The sequence below is a fragment of the Tripterygium wilfordii genome, chromosome 13 (genome assembly GCF_013401445.1).
Source record: "Tripterygium wilfordii isolate XIE 37 chromosome 13, ASM1340144v1, whole genome shotgun sequence".
NCBI classification, from domain to species: domain Eukaryota; kingdom Viridiplantae; phylum Streptophyta; class Magnoliopsida; order Celastrales; family Celastraceae; genus Tripterygium; species Tripterygium wilfordii.
The window spans coordinates 15985498-16003379 of NC_052244.1; the positions used below are offsets into that span (position 1 = coordinate 15985498).

At 38.9% G+C, this 17882-nt stretch overlaps 3 protein-coding genes and 1 pseudogene across 5 annotated transcripts; 3 read left to right on the forward strand and 1 right to left on the reverse strand.

Annotated features, from left to right (window-relative positions):
• The first annotated feature begins 5423 nt into the window (after positions 1 to 5423).
• Positions 5424 to 8654, forward strand: LOC120013177 (FRIGIDA-like protein 4a). The gene is made up of 3 exons (XM_038864906.1): positions 5424 to 6449; positions 7037 to 7212; positions 7871 to 8654. Exons 1-3 carry the CDS (start codon positions 5543 to 5545, stop codon positions 8348 to 8350), a joined length of 1563 nt encoding a protein of 520 aa, XP_038720834.1. The 5' UTR covers positions 5424 to 5542; the 3' UTR covers positions 8351 to 8654.
• A 1493-nt stretch (positions 8655 to 10147) lies between these two features.
• Positions 10148 to 12090, forward strand: LOC120012067. The gene has a single exon (XM_038863312.1). It carries the CDS (start codon positions 10575 to 10577, stop codon positions 11661 to 11663), a length of 1089 nt encoding a protein of 362 aa, XP_038719240.1. The 5' UTR covers positions 10148 to 10574; the 3' UTR covers positions 11664 to 12090.
• Positions 12091 to 12177: 87 nt separating this feature from the next.
• On the reverse strand, positions 12178 to 13027 carry LOC120012072 (annotated as a pseudogene).
• A 160-nt stretch (positions 13028 to 13187) lies between these two features.
• On the forward strand, positions 13188 to 17622 carry LOC120012069 (cysteine synthase-like). Of its 3 annotated transcripts, none has more exons than XM_038863313.1 (11): positions 13188 to 13363; positions 13943 to 13996; positions 14100 to 14209; positions 14394 to 14451; positions 14688 to 14951; positions 15037 to 15174; positions 15343 to 15394; positions 16009 to 16088; positions 16230 to 16289; positions 16445 to 16525; positions 17235 to 17622. In XM_038863313.1, exons 2-11 carry the CDS (start codon positions 13955 to 13957, stop codon positions 17325 to 17327), a joined length of 978 nt encoding a protein of 325 aa, XP_038719241.1. In that variant the 5' UTR covers positions 13188 to 13363; positions 13943 to 13954; the 3' UTR covers positions 17328 to 17622. The 3 variants fall into 3 exon arrangements, with proteins under 3 accessions (XP_038719241.1, XP_038719242.1, XP_038719243.1); XM_038863314.1 differs by having other exon boundaries at positions 13204 to 13394; XM_038863315.1 differs by having other exon boundaries at positions 13204 to 13371.
• The last annotated feature ends 260 nt before the right edge of the window (positions 17623 to 17882 follow it).

The following is a 17882-nucleotide window of genomic DNA, read 5'->3' on the forward strand; positions in this document are numbered from 1 at the left end:
ACCACCATAAGGTCGGTCCAACTGGAATGCTTGGAAGGCCTCCTCTATATGGTCATCATTCTCCAAAATTCCTTCAGAAATTGTTTTCTCATTCAAACCAGACGCCACCACTGCTTCAACTGGATCAATACTAGTAACCTGAAACACCTCACTCTCAAGATCATGTATAGTATCACTATTAAACAATCACTATGATCATCATGAGATTTGAGAGCATCAAACACACGAAATTCCAATTCTTTGTCATTCACCTGCATAGTTACAGTCCCCTTTCTCACACTAATATTCATGTCAGCGGTAACCATAAAAGGTCGTCCAAGAATAATAGGTAAAGATGAGGATCTAGGACTATCCTCCATATCCAACACAACAAAATCAGCAGGCAAGATCAAGTCATTCACAGTTACCAAGACATCCTCTAAAATCCCCTTGGGTATTTTGACACTACGGTCAGCTAGTTGCAGTGTTATAGAAGTCTCTTGAAGCTCTCCTAACCCAAGTTTTTCATAAACAGAGTAAGGTAACAAATTAATGCTGGCCCCTAGGTCCAGCAATGCCTTTTCAAAAAATTGATTTCCCACTTTACATGGTATGGTAAAATTACCAGGATCTTTAAGCTTTGGTGGGAGTTTATTTAACAGCACAACACTAACTTCTTCTTTCAAAGCAATTTTTTCATGTGCAGCAAATTTTCTCTTTTGAGTACAACATTCTTTAAGAAATTTAGCATAAGATGGAATTTGTTTAATAGCATCAAGCAATGGAATATTAATTTCAACCTTACGCAAATTCTCAAAAATATCTATTGCCTTAGAATCAGTTTTCTTTTTGGCAAACCTTTGCGGGAAAGGTGGAGGATCTCTTTCCCATTCTTGTATCGCCACTGGTGCAGTTTTGCGGCCCGTTTGTACCCTGTCTGTAGCTTTACTGCAGTTTGTAGACTCTGTTTGCAGTTGCTCTGTCTTGTTGATTTGCTTGCCACTTCTGAGAGTAGTGACAGCTTTCAATTGTTCTAGTTGCCCAGCTGGGTTATTCAAGGGCTGTGAAGGTAACTCTCCCTTCTTTCTTTCACTCATCTCCTTAGCCATTTGTCCCACTTGGGTCTCCAACTTTTGAATGGCTTGAGTTGTTTGCTGCATGAATTGCATCATTGTGGTCTCCAAGTCACTCCTCTTTGCTGGTTGCTGTGCAGGAGCTGCTGGTTCAGTCAAATTTTGTTCATTCCTCCATGAGAAATTTGGGTGATTACGCCATGGGTAAGCTTGATTCCTCATGTTAAAATTTCCTTGCCCCAAGTAATTGGCTTGTTCTTGGTCCGTCATAGAAATCAATGGACAGGCTTCAGTCACATGGTCATTATTTGAACAAATAGCACATACAATAACTGGCTTTGTTGGCATCGAAGCTTTCACGTTCATTCCCTTCATGGCTTCAACTATCATGTCAATTTTTCGATTGATGTTTCCCATCTCAGCTTGTACTATAGTGTCAGCACTTACTTCGTACATGCCTTGCTTCCTTATTGAGCTTCTACACCGTGTAGAAAATTGTTGCGAGTCTTCACTCAATTCTTCGAATAGCTCCATCGCTTCCTCACTACTTTTCCGCATCAACACTCCGTTACAAGCTGAATCAACCTTCATCCTATTAATTTCATTCAACCCTTCATAGAAGTGCAACACAACATCATCCTTATGTAGATTATGAGTTGGGCAACGAGTTAGGCGGCTCTTGAAATCTTTCCAAGCCTCATAGAATAAATCACCATCTTTTTGCTGAAAATTTTGAATTTCTCGCACCAGCTGCTTGGTTCTATGAGCTGGAAAAAATTCCCTTAAGAACTTAGTTGCCATCTGCTCCCATGTGCCAATAGTACCTGCTGCAATAGAGTTGTACCACATCTTGGCTCCTCCTCTAAGAGTGAAGGGGAAGAGTACCAGTTTCAGATTATCAGTAGACATCCCTGTCATGTGTTGAGTTCGACAAAGATCGGTAAAATCCTTCAGATGTTGATGTGGATCTTCATCAAATCGCCCCTCATAATGTGGTACAGAGTTCAGCAATTGAGGTGATAAGCTGATATTAGCTGCTCCTGTAGGTTGATATGTAATACATGATGGCTGGGCAATGTTCTGCGGGATATATCTGTTCATCATGGGTATACGCACATTACCCTCAACATTCCCAGCACAATTAGCAATTTGAATTGCCCGATTAAGTGGATCTTCAGCCATGCTTCTCTTAAGAGACAATTTTGTATCTGCACACGAATTTTTTTTTTTTTTTTTTTTTTGAGGTAAGTTTCAGTAGTAAAAAGAAACTAAAGAAATAAATAAATACACACTATTGCCTTAAGAAACAACCGATAATAAACTTAACAGTCCCCGGCAACGGCGCCAAAAACTTGTTCGATACTTTTTATTGCAAGAAATACTTGCAACTCAATACCGACGGGTTTATCCCAATCGCAAGTGTACGTGCCAACTGACAGTATAATAGTGAAAGGGGTCGAATCCACGAGGACTGTATTAATTACCAGCTATAACTACCAACAATAGTGTAAATTAAATTCAGACGCTTCTAATATTAATCTAGCAATAAAATTAAGCTAAATATCAATGGATGAAAAACTAGCTTGGGTTTGGTTTGCCAACTACCTCCACCTGTGCACACAGATTAATACGCAATCACACAATTTAAAAGTTTAACAATGTCAATTGAAAGGCCTTGGTCCAGCTGCAGTCAATTAGATTTCCCTAAACAACGATCCTGACTTTGGTCCAGTTGCAAGATCTTTTCTTATCAAAGGAGTTTTGGTTGGTCTATCCTAAGAGTTTCCTAAGACAAGCATAAGCACTAGGAAATCGACAGTTGCACAATCTAGGATAATGGTCTATTACCCAATCAATTATGTCCTATGTTCCCAAAACTTGGATCTTACGCAAGTTCTTGTTACTTCGTCAAACACCGGGTCATGGTCAGCCGAATATGTTTAACTAACAATTCCTAAAATTATGATGTTGATCAGGCACGCATAAAAATAGGAAATAAGCAATCAATCCAGAGAACAAAGAATTAAACTTAGTCTGATTGTCAATCAAATCTGTGCACAAGGTTTATGGTAGAAGAATCACCAAACCCTAGCTAGAAAAGAGTTTAGCTACACATAATCATAATAAAAATCATAAAGATACTCATCAACAATGTTCAAATCAATGGAAGAGTAGAGATTTGCTGAAGAATTGATATGCCCAGCTTTGATGTTGCTTCTCCTCCTTCCTGCCGACACCCTCTCTTCAATATTTGGTCTTCGGCTGCGCAAAGTAAAGTCCCCTCTTTGTCTCAGCTTAACACTCTTTATATAGTCTTTAGCAAGCCCTAAACTGGCCCATCTATTCTTGCCACGTCAGCAACTCAATCACACAAGTCTGATTCCCGCGATCTGCGGCCGCACAGGTTGCGAACATGTTACAAATTCTATCCAGTAATGAATTTATTCTCCAGCAGTACCTGTTCATAAAAATACCAATATGGGCAGTATTTTGCACTAATCAACATAGAAAAATAATACTTTTAAGCCCATAAAACTAGGTGTATTTTACACCTAACAAATAACTTCTTTTCTCGTAACAATTTGCTCTACGTATAATACATGCATGCTCATCGCATTGACATGTTTCATCATTAATGCATTTTTAGCAGCTTCTTTTTTGTAATTATACCTGTCATTTCCTTTGCGCGCCGTGACATAAACAATGCATGAAGTTGCTTTTCACAGTGTAGTCTGACTGCTTATTTTTGTTGGAGCAACCAATGGCTACTTGATGGTTCTCAAGAACATTGGCGTATAGATTTTGTTATCTACTTACTGTCTGTGCTGTTGGTAACCCTCAGGATCTTGTTTGAAGTGTTTTAATATGAAGGCTGATGGATGAGGCTGAAGAAAGCAGGGTTCTTGCTTTTACTCTTTTGTGCTCTTGATGATTAATTTATGCCTTTGTAGATAATTCATCCGATGTAGTTTCATTATGGGCCATGTTAATCTGCTTATCGCCTTGATATAGGTGGTCTTAAGTCTTAACCCCATTTAACGAGAAGGAAATTCTGGCAACACTTACTTCCCTAGTCCCCTCTTTTTAGACCGCCCACTAAGCCTAAATTTGGCCGGACTAGGTATGCGGGTTTACTTGATCGGGGGTCGATATTTAACGTAAATCACTTGAAAATAATTACAGTAGTATCGAACTCTCAACCTTGGGTTAGATTCTTTACATGGAGAATGCACTTGAATGCTGATGATAGACGGCCAGTTAGGAGCCAGCTCCCATTCATTCCCATATTCATAGCTTTAAATTACAAATACTGTGAGAAGAGAGAAGAAATAGTGATGCGCATGCCTGATTCATTCTGTGCCTTGGATTTCAACATGCTGACACACACTGTCCACGCACTACACTCATATACTGTAGATTTGAACAGAGTTGGTGTTATCTCTTTTGTTTTAGTCGAAACATTGTCTTTACTTTATCAGAATCCACCCATGTGGTGGTCAGTGAGGCTGCCCCACATCCACACCCAACCCCATTCGCCCTCTTCATTTCTTTCACCTCTCCCTTCCCTCCTCTGCTTTTTCATTAATCTGCCTTCGGTTTCCGGGAAAGTACCCCACTCCAAATATTCCCCCATGAGCCATTGTCTTACGTCACCCACACGACATTTTACCAATGTTTTAAATACCGTATGAATCAATCTTAAATATCATATTGTTTCGTGCATGTCAAAAACCGATTGAACTAATCGATTTTATTGGTATTGAATCGGTGTTAAAACTATTTTACACGTATTTTTTTAAACAAAATTATAAGTTTTTTTTAAAATAAAGTGAACCTTTTAATTTATAGATAAATAAATTAAAAACTTAACTAATATCCCAAATGTCCAATAGGAGTTTTCAAAAATATTTTTATTTTTTAATAATGATTTTCATAAGAATCTAATATTTTATTTATAATAATCATGATTATAAAATTCTTTCAATCTTTCTATCCGTGAAATTTGTTTTATGAACTAAAAAATTATTGAGAATTGAACTTAGATACTTAAGTAGGAAAATCGTATGTTTTAACTATACAAAAACATAATTTTTGTTACTTCTATTATCTGCAATATTTTAATATCGCATTCCAATCTCTCGATCCGTATAATTCCGGTACGATATTAAAACCACTGTTTTTAACTTGAGCGGTATAATTCCGGTATGTCGCGCTTCGATGTTAGTTTTTCCGGTTCAACGTTCTTGTTGGCACCCCCGGCGCATCGTAGAATTCTCCTTCTCTACTTTTCATAGTCGCCACAGCACGTGGCGCTTTAATGGTCGTCCACATCAGCATCGTCTGTTCTGTCTTGTCCTCGCTTTTTATCTACTCCTCTCTTTCCGGTTCTAGGGTTTCCATTTCACTACTCTTTCTTCTTTGTTTCTACAATTCTTTGCTTGTCGATATTTGCCACTGAATCATCGTACGACTGCTGCAAATCACCGACGATGGGGTCGATCCCCGATCCTGGGGAGTTAACTGAGTTGACTCGGCCGAGCTTTGACGAATTTCAGAGGCAGACTTCGCTCATGACTAGCTGTACTCTTCTTTGGAAGGAGCTCTCGGATCACTTCACCTCCTTGGAACAGAATCTGCAGAAGAAGTCGGAAGCCTTGAGGCGTAAAATTCGAACTCTTGATTGCGAGACAAAGGCATCTCTTGACTATCTCAAGAAGCGCGAGGTCACCATTGATGGCAGTGTCGAAATTGTACTCGACCGTGTTGATGAGCACAAAGAGGATGCCCTCAAATCCCTAGGAACTGATCAAGATTCGTTTAATCCGGATGGTGAGGTTGATGATGGGGACGGCATGATGATGGTGCTGAAAGATTTCTGCTTGAAAATGGACTCGAAAGGATTCTGGAAGTTTCTGATCACTAAAAAGAAAGAGCTCGACACGCTGAGAAGCCAAGTTCCGGTTGCATTAGCAGAGTGTGTGGATCCTCCTAGGTTTGTTCTGGAAGCCATGTCTGAGGTGTTTCCAGTGGATAGGAGGGCGAAGAAGAGCAGCGACAATGGAAACGACTTGGGGTGGGCGTGTGTGGTTGTGCTGGAGAGCCTGATTCCGGTGATGGTGGACCCTTTGATTGGGAAGTCTAGGTTGCTGGTGACTCCCAGTGTCAAGGAAAGGGCCAAGAAGATTGCTGATGCATGGAAGGCCAGCTTGGAGGAGCGTGGCGGAATAGAGAACGTGAAGACGCCTGATGTGCATACTTTCTTGCAACATTTGGTTACTTTTGGTATTGTGAAGAGTGAGGATCTGGATTTGTACAGAAAGCTTGTGGTTGGGTCTGCCTGGCGCAAGCAGATGCCCAGGCTTGCAATCTCCCTCGGTTTGGGTGACAAGATGCCTGGTATATTTACTGAACCACTCTCATTGAGCTAATTTTATATGCAGTTCTTTCAAGATTGCTAATTGGCCCCGGAAATTGCCTATTTTTTAAAGTATACTTTACTCTATTAGATGGACGTAAATATCTTTAAAAACCTTTAGCGTAGGAGTTGAATGATCTCATTTAACACCTTTAATGTGGGGTGCCTAGTCCCCTGAGCTTGTAAAGCTGTAGCATAGTAGCAAGAAGGCAACAAATATTAAGCAGCATGGTGAAGAGAGTTGGTTATTAGAAGGATGTTTCTGTAAAGCTGTAGCATCGTGAGTTTGTAAAGCTGTAGCATAGTAGCAAGTAGGCAACAAAGATTAAGCTGCAGAGGGAAGAGAGTTGGTTATTAGAAAGATATTTTCTGTAAAGCTGTAGCATTGTAGCAAATAGCCGTCAAATATTGAGCAGCAGAGGGAAGAGAGGTGGTATAGTTAGTATTACCATCAGGAGTGAGGGCAAATTGTTTCTCGTAGAGTTGATGAATATTTTGTTTTAAATTGTTAAATATGTAACCAAAGACTTTGAGCTATTTAACACTTTTGAGCCACTCTTAATTGCAGAAATGATTCAAGAATTAATCAGCAGGGGACAGCAGCTAGATGCAGTGCATTTCACTCATGAATTTGGCCTTGTGGATAAGTTCCCCCCTGTTCCCCTACTGAAAGCCTATTTGAGAGATGCGAAGAAAGCTGCTGCCTCTATTATTGAGGACCCCAACAACACCAACCGAGCTGCGGTACATTACTCAATTTGTTTTGGCAGAATTTTTTATTAATGCTGTTTAACTCCTTAGTTACAGTATGTGTTATGGAGCTGGACCTCTCTCTTGACTAGATTTATATATCCCATGGATGTATTCATTATAGTTGCAGTATTATCTTGCTTTGTCTGAATCGTATCTGCTTGGTGTTGCTAAGATCATTGAGCTATTCTATTCAGAAGTTCAACCGTAGGTTTTTTTTGCTAGGGCTATATTACATGTCTATTCGTTATAATTCCCAGAAAAATGGAAAAACAAATCAAGATGAGTTGTCGTCTGTGCAATTGTGCGTGGGCTCTGGTGCGGAGGTAATATTTATGTGCATTTGCACATTCAGTGGTTCAGTGGAGAGAAGAAACATAAAAGCCATTTGTTCTTTTTACAGCCTCAATCTTAATCAAAGTTAGCTGTAGTTTACTGCACATATAATGTTCATCACTGCATAATGCATATTATTAACATCAAATAGAATTCCATTGAGGTAACTGCAGTTTCCATTGCATCTAGCTCTTGTTGAGTAACTAACTGGAAGATGAAGACACTGTCCATGGGTACTTCTAATTTCTGTCGTATCCTCGGTGACTATTTCTTTAGTTTTGATTGATTGTTACTTTGGTTTATCATTTTTTTTCAGCACCTTGCTGCACGCAAAGAGCAGTCAGCACTCCAGACAGTCATCAAGTGCATTGAGGAATACAAACTTGAAGCTGAGTTCCCTGTAGAAAATCTCAAGAAACGACTTGAACAGCTAGAGAAGACCAAGACTGAGAAGAAAAGGCCTGCTGCAGTGCCTGCCAACAAACGAACACGAGCCAGCAATGGTGGCCCAATGCCTCCAGCTAAGGCTGGTCGTTTGACAAATGCATATGTTTCATCATTTCCAGCTCCTCCAGCTTTTGTCAGGTCTCCCTCCCACACTCAATACCATGTTGGGATCCCAACATATCCTTCCCCACCTGCCATTTATGGCAACAGAAGCCCTCCATCCAATCCTTATGCTTACTCACCGGAAGCAGTACCTCCACCATATGCTGCTGCTCCCATTGGTTACCCTGCATACGGGGGCTATGGAAATGGTTTGGCACCAGCTTATCAGCAAGCTTACTACCGGTAGACTTGACTACTTTTCCAAGATGGTAACTACTGATATGATGACCCCCCAGTCTCGTTTGCTTTCTACGTGCTTTGATTGTAATCACTAATTGTTTTAATGGTAGCAACTTGTGTGTGTGACTTATCACTACTGTCCTACTTCTTGCTTTGCCATGGTAAGAAGTTGCTTTTCTAATGTTGATGAAACTTTAGTTGTAGGTGACTGTGGAAAGTGATCATATGATGGAACTGTAACAATGTTAAGAAGTATCATCCCTTGTTGTGGAATTAGTTTTAGTAAAGACTTTCTTGCTGTTTGTTCTTTTGATGCAATTCTATTTTATAAGTTTCACCAATCACCTGACGAGGGTCACAAGATGGACTGCATTTCAGGATGTGTACGCGGGACTGTTCCACCACATCCGTTCCAAATCCTATCCCATCTCATCCCACCCCTTTAATCCTGAGCGGAGGTGAGGCATAAGGGCGAGGAGGTGGGCGAGTTATTATATAGGCAACATCCGTTATAATGAAAATCAAAGTTACCTAAAAAAATATTTTGCTATCACCTATCAATTTTGAAATTCAAATGGAAAATCAGTAAATATAGCATATTAACTCCAGGAAATAAAAATCGGACAATTGGCAATAAAAGCACTTTAGACAACTTAATTGTAAAAAGGTCATGAACATTTTTAAAATTGTAAAAAAGTACAATTTAAGGGTAATTTGGTCATCTGACTTAAGATATTTTTTAGTTTATACCTACAATACCCTCCTCCTCCTTCTTCTTCTTCTTCTCCCTCCAACTATCCAACTTCCTCTATTTCTCTCCTTCTTCTCTACTAAAAGTTATCTCCTTCTTTCTCTTCTTCTTCTTCTTCTTCTTCTTCTTCTTGTTCTCGATCTGAATTTGTTCTTCGTTGCCTTCTTCTCCGTTTTTGGTCGAGTTTCTCATCTCTTCATCGCCTTCTTCGTCGTTGCTCAATCTGGACTGCGTCGAGTTGCTCTGCCTTGTTTTTGACAGATCTGGACGATGCTTCGTTGTTCAATCTGGGTTGTGCTTTGTTTTTTTGCAGATCTGAACTCTGGTTCGTTTTTTGCAGAGATGTATCACTATAGTATCACCATAGTATCACCAACACCAAAAAATCACTAAAATGATACAATGAAACTAGTATGCATACTTTATCTTCCTAATTACTTTTCCTTTCTTGATTTTCTTTTCTTGGTTACCTCTCTTATTCGTTTTGGAAAAACATTTACAAGTGCAGAGATGTATCACTATAGTATCACCAACACCAAAAATTCATTAAAATGATGTAATTGAACCAATATGCATACTTCTTCTTCCTAATCACTTTTCCTTTCTTGGTTTTCTTTTCTTGGTTTGTACATCTCTTGCTCGTTTTGGAAAAACATTTACAGCTGCAGAGATGTATCACTATAGTATCACCAACACCAAAAATCCACTAAAATGACATAATTGAACTAGAAAGACATGTAATGCAATCAAATTTACATTCTAACATTTATATCATCATTTTATAAGCAAAAGATATAAATTGAACACTAAATTTGATCTTCTATTTAAAAGTATCACTATTGTATCACAATTCGTGGAGAGAGAAAATCAAATTTGAGGTTATTTTGGTAAAAGATGATCCCAGTGTACTTTTTTAAAAGGATGTTTTAGTGACTGTACTTTTTTACAATTAAGTATAATCTGGTGTACCGGCCTCCAAAAGTCCCAATAAAAATTGAGAAAAAGTTTGAAGGTTTTTTTTTGCGTCTATAAACCCAACGTCGGCCCACTACGAATGGGATGGCAAGGAACGGGACCCGGCCCATGCCTGCCTTCGACGTCAAACTACATCTAATTAGTCCGGTGGTCATGTTCATGTTCCACGGACGAGCCATCTTATGAAGAATCAACGGTGACGCAGTTGCGTCTATCGGATTTGGAACAAATAGTAGAGACAAAAGCACTCAAGTAGTCTACAATGGAGTGATTTGCTAATGTTTGCAACTATTTTTTATTTCCTGGGTCAGATTTGGTCCGCTGGAAACAATTTGAACTTGTGGCCTACGAGTTGTTTGATGATTTGCCCCAATGAAACCTCTCTGCAGAATGCCAGTTTCAATTGAATCCAACATCGTCTTTCGTTTTTCTTCTACATTCCTTGTGAAATTCATCCCTTTGTAGCTCTTTGACGAAACAAACTTCCTGCAAAAACACTGATCAAATGGCCTTAATGTTGCTGAAGAGATCCACAAAACTTGCATCTTTTGCAAACCGTGGTGTCCTCTCAAAGATACGCGGTTTGTGTTCGAGGCCCTCCTCGAATGCTCTTGATAAGGAAGATTTAAATATTCAACCCGTGCCGGTGGATAACATAGCAAGTACACAGCCAAGTTACTCTAGTAGATTCCATCTTTCTCCTTTATTGTCTGATCAAATGCCTAGTTCGGGTGGCTATAATATCGAGCTCGTAGACCAAGCTGCTTGGCAGATTTCCTCAGGCTTGGCGCACGCATGGCGAGGATTGGGTGAAGAAATGCAAATGAAAACTGTTATGGAAGAAGGGGAGGATGGAAGGGTTGACGCTAACTTGACATCTTTTGAGGGTGACACAGATTTAGATGAAATTGATAACATGAGAATTCGAGGTAATCTTTTTTATAAACTTGACAGAGGCTCCAAAGAGTTTGAAGAGTATAGTTTTGATTTCCACAGGAGGAAATCTTGGAATAAGGATGCTCCTAAGGCAAGTGAAAACAAAGAGATGTCAAAGAGAAAAGATGATCAGAAGGATAAGCCAATTCGTGATTCTCCCTTAAAAGTTGAAAGGCTTCCTGAAGTTGCAAAGGACAAAAGTGTTTATTCTTTGATTGGTGAAATTGATAGTTCATGTGCTGAGAAAAAGAGAGTCAGGACGCCCACATTCAATCAGCTTACGGGTCCTTACCATGAGCCATTTTGCTTGGACATTTACATATCAAAAGCCTCTGTGCGTGCCTGCATTATTCATCGGGTTACTAGTAAAGTTGTTGCTGTGGCACATTCAATATCAAAGGATATGAAATTTGACCTGGATTCTACTAGGAATGCAAGTGCTTGTGCTGCTGTGGGAGGGATTCTAGCTCAAAGAGCATTGGAGGATGATATTCATGACGTGGTTTACACACCAAGAAAAGGAGAGAAACTTGAGGGCAAGCTTCAGATTGTGCTCCAGGCAATTATTGATGGTGGAATTAATTTGAAAGTGAAGCTAAAGCAGAGAAAATTTAAGAAGACCAGTCTTCCTTCTGTTGCTAAGCAGTATTGTTGCTAATATGGCTGTTTGATCAACAATCATCAAGCAGGGTTCAGCTGTTTTTAGGAAATCCATGCATCAGTTTGAAGAGCTGAAGGTCTTCTGATGCATCACTTGCCTGGAAATCAAAGCTGCAGATTCATCTTTTACCGAGATAGCTACTACAATCGACAGGAATTTGTCTTATGTCCAAATCGAAGAATTGATACGCATAGGTGCTATACAAATATGATCTCTTCTTCCTCTGGTCTTTTAGAATCAGTCTTTGTGCGTTCTCTCCCATATTGTGGACAATTTCTATGTGAATGAGAGAAATAACTTGGTTCACAGTTTTCACTAGACATGTTTGGTTCTTATTGTATGTTGGGTAGAACAGTTTCTGTCTTAAATGTTTATTGCAGAAAACCTCTGTAGTGTATTAATGCAATAAAACCCCTTTGTGCAACTCTTTATGGTATTATTCACTGGAAGATCTACGATACCGCTATTTATGTTATTTTCTTTGTCCATTCTGTCATTTATATCACTCCTGACATAATTTTGCATCCTCTGGGTTTCATCTCCAAGCCAAGATTATATTGCCTTTTATACCTCACCGCGTACTATAAGCATCATATCTGCTGCATTGTGAACATTCCAGTGACAATACAAGCATGTAAAAAAATACCCAAAAACCAAAACAAGCAAACCCATGGTTCAGTCATTGGCAGTTGCCAGTTGTAGAGACAGCAGCTCCTCCTCAGGAATGGTCTTGATGTGGCAATCAGACCGCGGATAAGAAACACAAAGCAGTGCATAGCCACTCTCTACAGCATATCACTGAGCATACCTTCACTCTGGTCAACCGTGCCACTCACTAGCTTTGCAGGACAAGTCATGCACACACCAAGCTTGCAGTCATGGGGCACAGACAAACCACTGTCGAATGCCTTGGCTAGTATGTTCTCATCAGGGATCAGGCTCAACTTCCAGCTCTGTGGTTTGACCTTCATGTTTAATCACAACTTTGTATGACCTCACCATTGTTGACAAGAATCTACGAGGGTTGAGTTGCAAGGCAAGGAGCTTGCTGGGGCGTTTTTGTTTGGTGAGACTGAGAGTGAATGAAGGACATCGAGTGAGGTGAAGGGTTGCCATGTTTTTGCCCTTTTGGGATAAGGGAATGGGAGGAGTCTGTGGAGAATATTTGTGGGGTTCTGACAGGATAAGATTTCTTTCTTGTTGGGGAATTTGAAATTTGTTTGTAGAGATTATGGTATTGTTGGGATTAGGGTGGGCAAGAAAATATAATTTAATCAAATTATTGGGAGAGCCTATGGCATTCTTGCGTTAAAAGGGTACTAAAATTGATACATACATATAGAGATGATTTTGAATTATGATAAGCTATTTAAAGAGTAAACTTCTTGTTCTCCGTTACCAAAAAAGGATTTTTATCATAAATTAATTTTTTGGTCATTTTATTAAAAAAAAAAAACCCTACCATTCTTATCCTTATTCACAAAAGGCAAAAATATTTCTATTTCTTGTTCTTGTTCTGTGGCGGAAACATCAGTATAGTAAAGGACATAAAACGTTGGAAACACATCAACGCAACCCCGTTGACTCTATCGTTAATTTTGCCTCGAATCAGGTTATATTCACAAAGGACTCCCCATTTAATCCTCAATTGAGTATAGTACTGGGGGTTTTCAACAAAGGCCGTCAGCGTCAAGGAGGTAAGGAGGTCATTCCTTAACATTTCCAAGGGTCAGTCTTGCTCCTTGTGATTTTGTTATTGTGCATCTGTTGTGGGTTTGTCAAATTTGTCGAAAAGATTTGTGCTTGTGTGGGTTTTCTGAATCTGTGATTTCGTTATTGTGCATCTGTAACGGGTTTCTCGAATTTGTTGAAAAGATTTGTGCTCGTATGGGTTTTCTGAAGCTGTGAGATTATGATCTCTGTTTGGTTGCCAAGAAAATTCAGTGACATAAGCTTCGTGAATCCAGATTTCATAGGCCACGTATATTGTCTTGGTTGTCGATAACTGTAGTAAAAACTGGTACCTTTTGTGTGCTATTTCTGCATAGTATTCCTATCAAGTGGATGGAGTGAAGCGTTTTTCATCTTATTGTTCTTCCGTTCATTTCTGAAAGCTTAAAACCTACTCCTTTTTTTTTCTTCCAGATAGGCAGGTTTATAATGTCATTGTTTGAGATATTCATTTGGTCTATTCCATTAATCCCAGTTGTTGAAAGTTCAAAATTTTCTGTCTCAGATAATTTGGTAAAGTGATTATGATTTTGTTTGCATTGCAGTAATCTGAAAAAATGGCATTTGAGAAGTGTGAAATTGCCAAAGATGTTACGGAGGTAAAGTGCACTATTGGTTGGTGATTGATAAATTCTTTCTTGCTACTGATAATGTTGTTTGCTTACTATATCCTCTATTCATTTCTTTGGAATTTGGATACAGTTAATTGGAAATACTCCGTTAGTATATCTCAACAATATTGTTGATGGTTGTGTTGCCCGTATTGCTGCTAAGCTTGAGATGATGGAGCCTTGCTCTAGTGTCAAGGACAGGTATTGCTTTATATTCTCTTGATGCATTTATGTGATTACTATCTTAAAAATATGTTGCGATTAGGCCCATTGTTGCTGGGGAGTTGGAGCTATCAATATTCTGGGAAATGCTGAGTATTTTGCTTGAACTATTGTTTGAAGTCAAACTTGTATTGGGTCTTAACTGTTGCATCCTAACATGCAGGATTGGTTATAGTATGATTGCTGATGCAGAGGCTAAAGGCCTTATCACTCCAGGCCAGGTTAGTTACTTTTATTTTATTAAAACGCTAACACAATGATGTTAGGCACCAAGTTATATGGTATTGATATCTGTATGTAACAAATATCATCTCTTTGTTTGACATTTTGTTCTGGATAATTGAAGGTTTTGAATTTAGCATCACGTAAAAGAGAATATAATACTATGGTATTTTGCAGTACCATAAGCATTTGAATTTTGCTCGTTCTGACTACATTTCTTAAATGGTGATTGAAGAGTGTACTTATTGAGCCTACGAGTGGAAATACTGGCATAGGTTTAGCATTCATGGCAGCAGCTAAACGCTACAGGCTTATCATTACAATGCCTGCATCAATGAGTCTTGAGAGAAGAATCATTCTCCTCGCCTTTGGAGCTGAGTTGGTTCTGACGGATCCTACTAAGGGCATGAAAGGTGCAGTTCAGAAGGCAGAGGAGATATTGGCAAAGACTCCCAATGCTTACATACTACAGCAGTTTGAAAACCCTGCCAACCCGAAGGTACTAACTCAGTCTTGCCTTAACTTGTGGAATATGTAGTTGAAAAAGTAAACGTGTTGTATACTTGTATCTCATGTTGGTGCAGATACATTATGAAACTACTGGACCTGAAATATGGAAAGGCTCAGGAGGGAAAATAGATGCCCTTGTTTCTGGGATTGGGACTGGTGGGACCATAACAGGGGCTGGTAGATTTCTTAAAGAACAAAACCCCAACATAAAGGTAACTTTATTTTACAAACATAAATTAATCTGAAGCCCAATTTACTTAGAACTCTTTTTTGATAAATTTTAGTTTAGCTTATCTTGATATTAACAATTTGTGTCTTTCCTCTTTCCCTTGATAGTTCTCTTCCTTTGTTACTATTGTTCGTCTTTTTTTTTTTTGCAGCTTTATGGTGTTGAACCAGTTGAAAGTGCTGTTCTATCTGGAGGAAAACCTGGTAAATTTTCCTCATTGGTGATTATTTTCTCCTTTCATTTTCTGGTGCTGCAGCATACTGAATACATGTTCCTGCAGAACCAGTAATTGGAACAAAAAGTTATGTATTACTGGAAGATCTAATTCTTATCTAGTAAGGCTGTAGAATTTTCACAACAAGCCTACCTTAAGTGAACTTCCTTTGGGTTTTTTCAGTGGATATGGTTGTTCTGATTCCCTTTACAAAATAAAATTTAATCTTGGCTTTAAGATATAGCTGTAATATCATATGGAGAAAGGGACATGAAATTAAAATCATAATTCTAGCTTCAGTTTTTGAGTATTTCCCTTAAGTTTTATGTTGAGTTTGTTAGATAATAGCATGGAACATGGATAATTAGACTTGTGTTTGCCTTTCTATGCTTCAAGCACATGGGACTCAAAATCCATAATAATAATGTGTGAGTTACTGAGTTGGTCAAACCTGTAAAATCGATGGAAAATGCTTAACTCTGTTAGCCTGCTTGGAGCAAGATTGCATGTGCTTATCTGTTTACTTGATACTGTATTATCATGCAAGAGGAATTTCATGGATAATTTCTCCAACTTGATGATCTATGCAATTATGAATGTTAGGCCCTCATAAGATCCAAGGAATTGGAGCTGGTTTTATCCCAGGTGTTCTAGAAGTCCCCATAATTGATGAAGTTGTTCAAGTAAGATTGATTGAGATTGCTTTTTATCATATTAGTAGATTTTTCACAATTTTATTTGACATTACTCCTTGTTATATTAGTAGATTTTTCAGAATTTTATGTTGTCAGTCGAAAAATGACAGACTTACAATTCTGCTGCAGGTATCAAGTGAGGAAGCAATTGAAACTGCAAAGCTTCTCGCACTGAAAGAAGGATTGCTTGTAGCTTCTCAAACTTTCAGAAACTTTCATCTTGCGATTTATGATGTCTTTTTAGATATCTCAAAGAATCTACATCAAATCCTATGCAAATGAATAGTTCTGCATCCACTATGCATTGTCGTTAACCTTCAGATTTGTGGGAATCTTTGCTGCAGGTTGGAATATCATCTGGAGCTGCAACAGCAGCAGCAATCGAGATTGCAAAGAGACCGGAGAATGCTGGAAAACTCATTGTTGTAAGTTCATCATCATCTACAGATTGTAGTTTTCTTTTGCATTCTGCAAAGCATATTAGTGATTCGTAATGTTTTTTGACTTATCTCAAGCTCTACAATTTAACTTCCTCAGTACAGGATTCCTGAAGTCTTAGGTACTAATCTTATTGGGGAGAACTGGTTAATTATCATCATAGGCTGAATCCCTCTGGTTTGGGATTCCATATTTATTAACCTGGAATGCGATGTTTCCAGATTCCACGTTTATGTGTCTATGGGAGTGAACACTTGTAAAGGATATCTTAGAAGTGAGAGCTTCAAAGGTGTTGAGAGCTCCACTCCCACTTTGGTCCTGCTTTCACCAGGAACAACTGGAAGCAGTCGTCTCTCTCAAAATTGTTCCCCTCCCTTTCCCCCCAACCAACCCCACCGCAGCAAGTGACAGTTTAAAATTATCCATTCTTTGCTCGGTAGAAAAAGGACGAGAATGAGGCTGTTTCATGAGTTTGGCTTCACCCTTTTACTGGCGAAGCCAATATTACATCTTCTGTCTGTGTCCAAGAGTTAAAAACACTCTAGCTAAATCGATTTGGGATTAAGGCTTTAGTTCAGATGGATCTCGATTCCGTGTCTTGTCAATTCCATTGTGGATAGGTTTCATGCTTTCCAATTGCATTAACAGCTGGCTTCTTTCATTGATTACTTTTTTTATGTATGGACTCTTGTGCAGGTGATTTTTCCAAGCTTTGGTGAGAGGTATCTCTCATCTGTGCTGTTTGAGTCGGTGAGGAAGGAGGCAGAAAGCATGACATTCGAGACCTGAATCCGTCATGGTTTTAATGAGTTTTGGTTGCAAAAGTTTGTTTGAATCAAGTGGACATGGCTGGAAAGTCGTTTTGGTTTCTTGAAGTTGGGAGTTATTCAAATAACAGCAGTCTTTTATAATTCGACTGCTGATTCAATATGTATGGCATTGTTGTGGATTTCATCTTTCTGTCAGCTACTGTGCTTGAGTTTGCTTTGCATGTTTGCTTCCTCTACTGCTGTAGAAGCTTTTTCCTTCAACGAATGTGGATTTTTATCTTAAAAGAAAAGAAGCAATTTCTCACCTTGGTTGATTTTATGTTGTTTGCTGGTACTTTTCTTTATTGTCCAGAATTGATGGGTTGTGTTATAACACCCAGCTCGAGTGGGTGGGACTAAACCTCTGTAGTGTGAATATAATAAGTTAAATTTCGAAATTAATAATAAACGTTTTTCATGGGTTCAAATTGGTCGGAGGATTAGTACACGACTGCTGTCCAGCGTTAACAGGCATTTGGATGTCTTAATGAATGTTTACCCAGTAATCCAATGATTCTTAACAGGGTTATTGGAT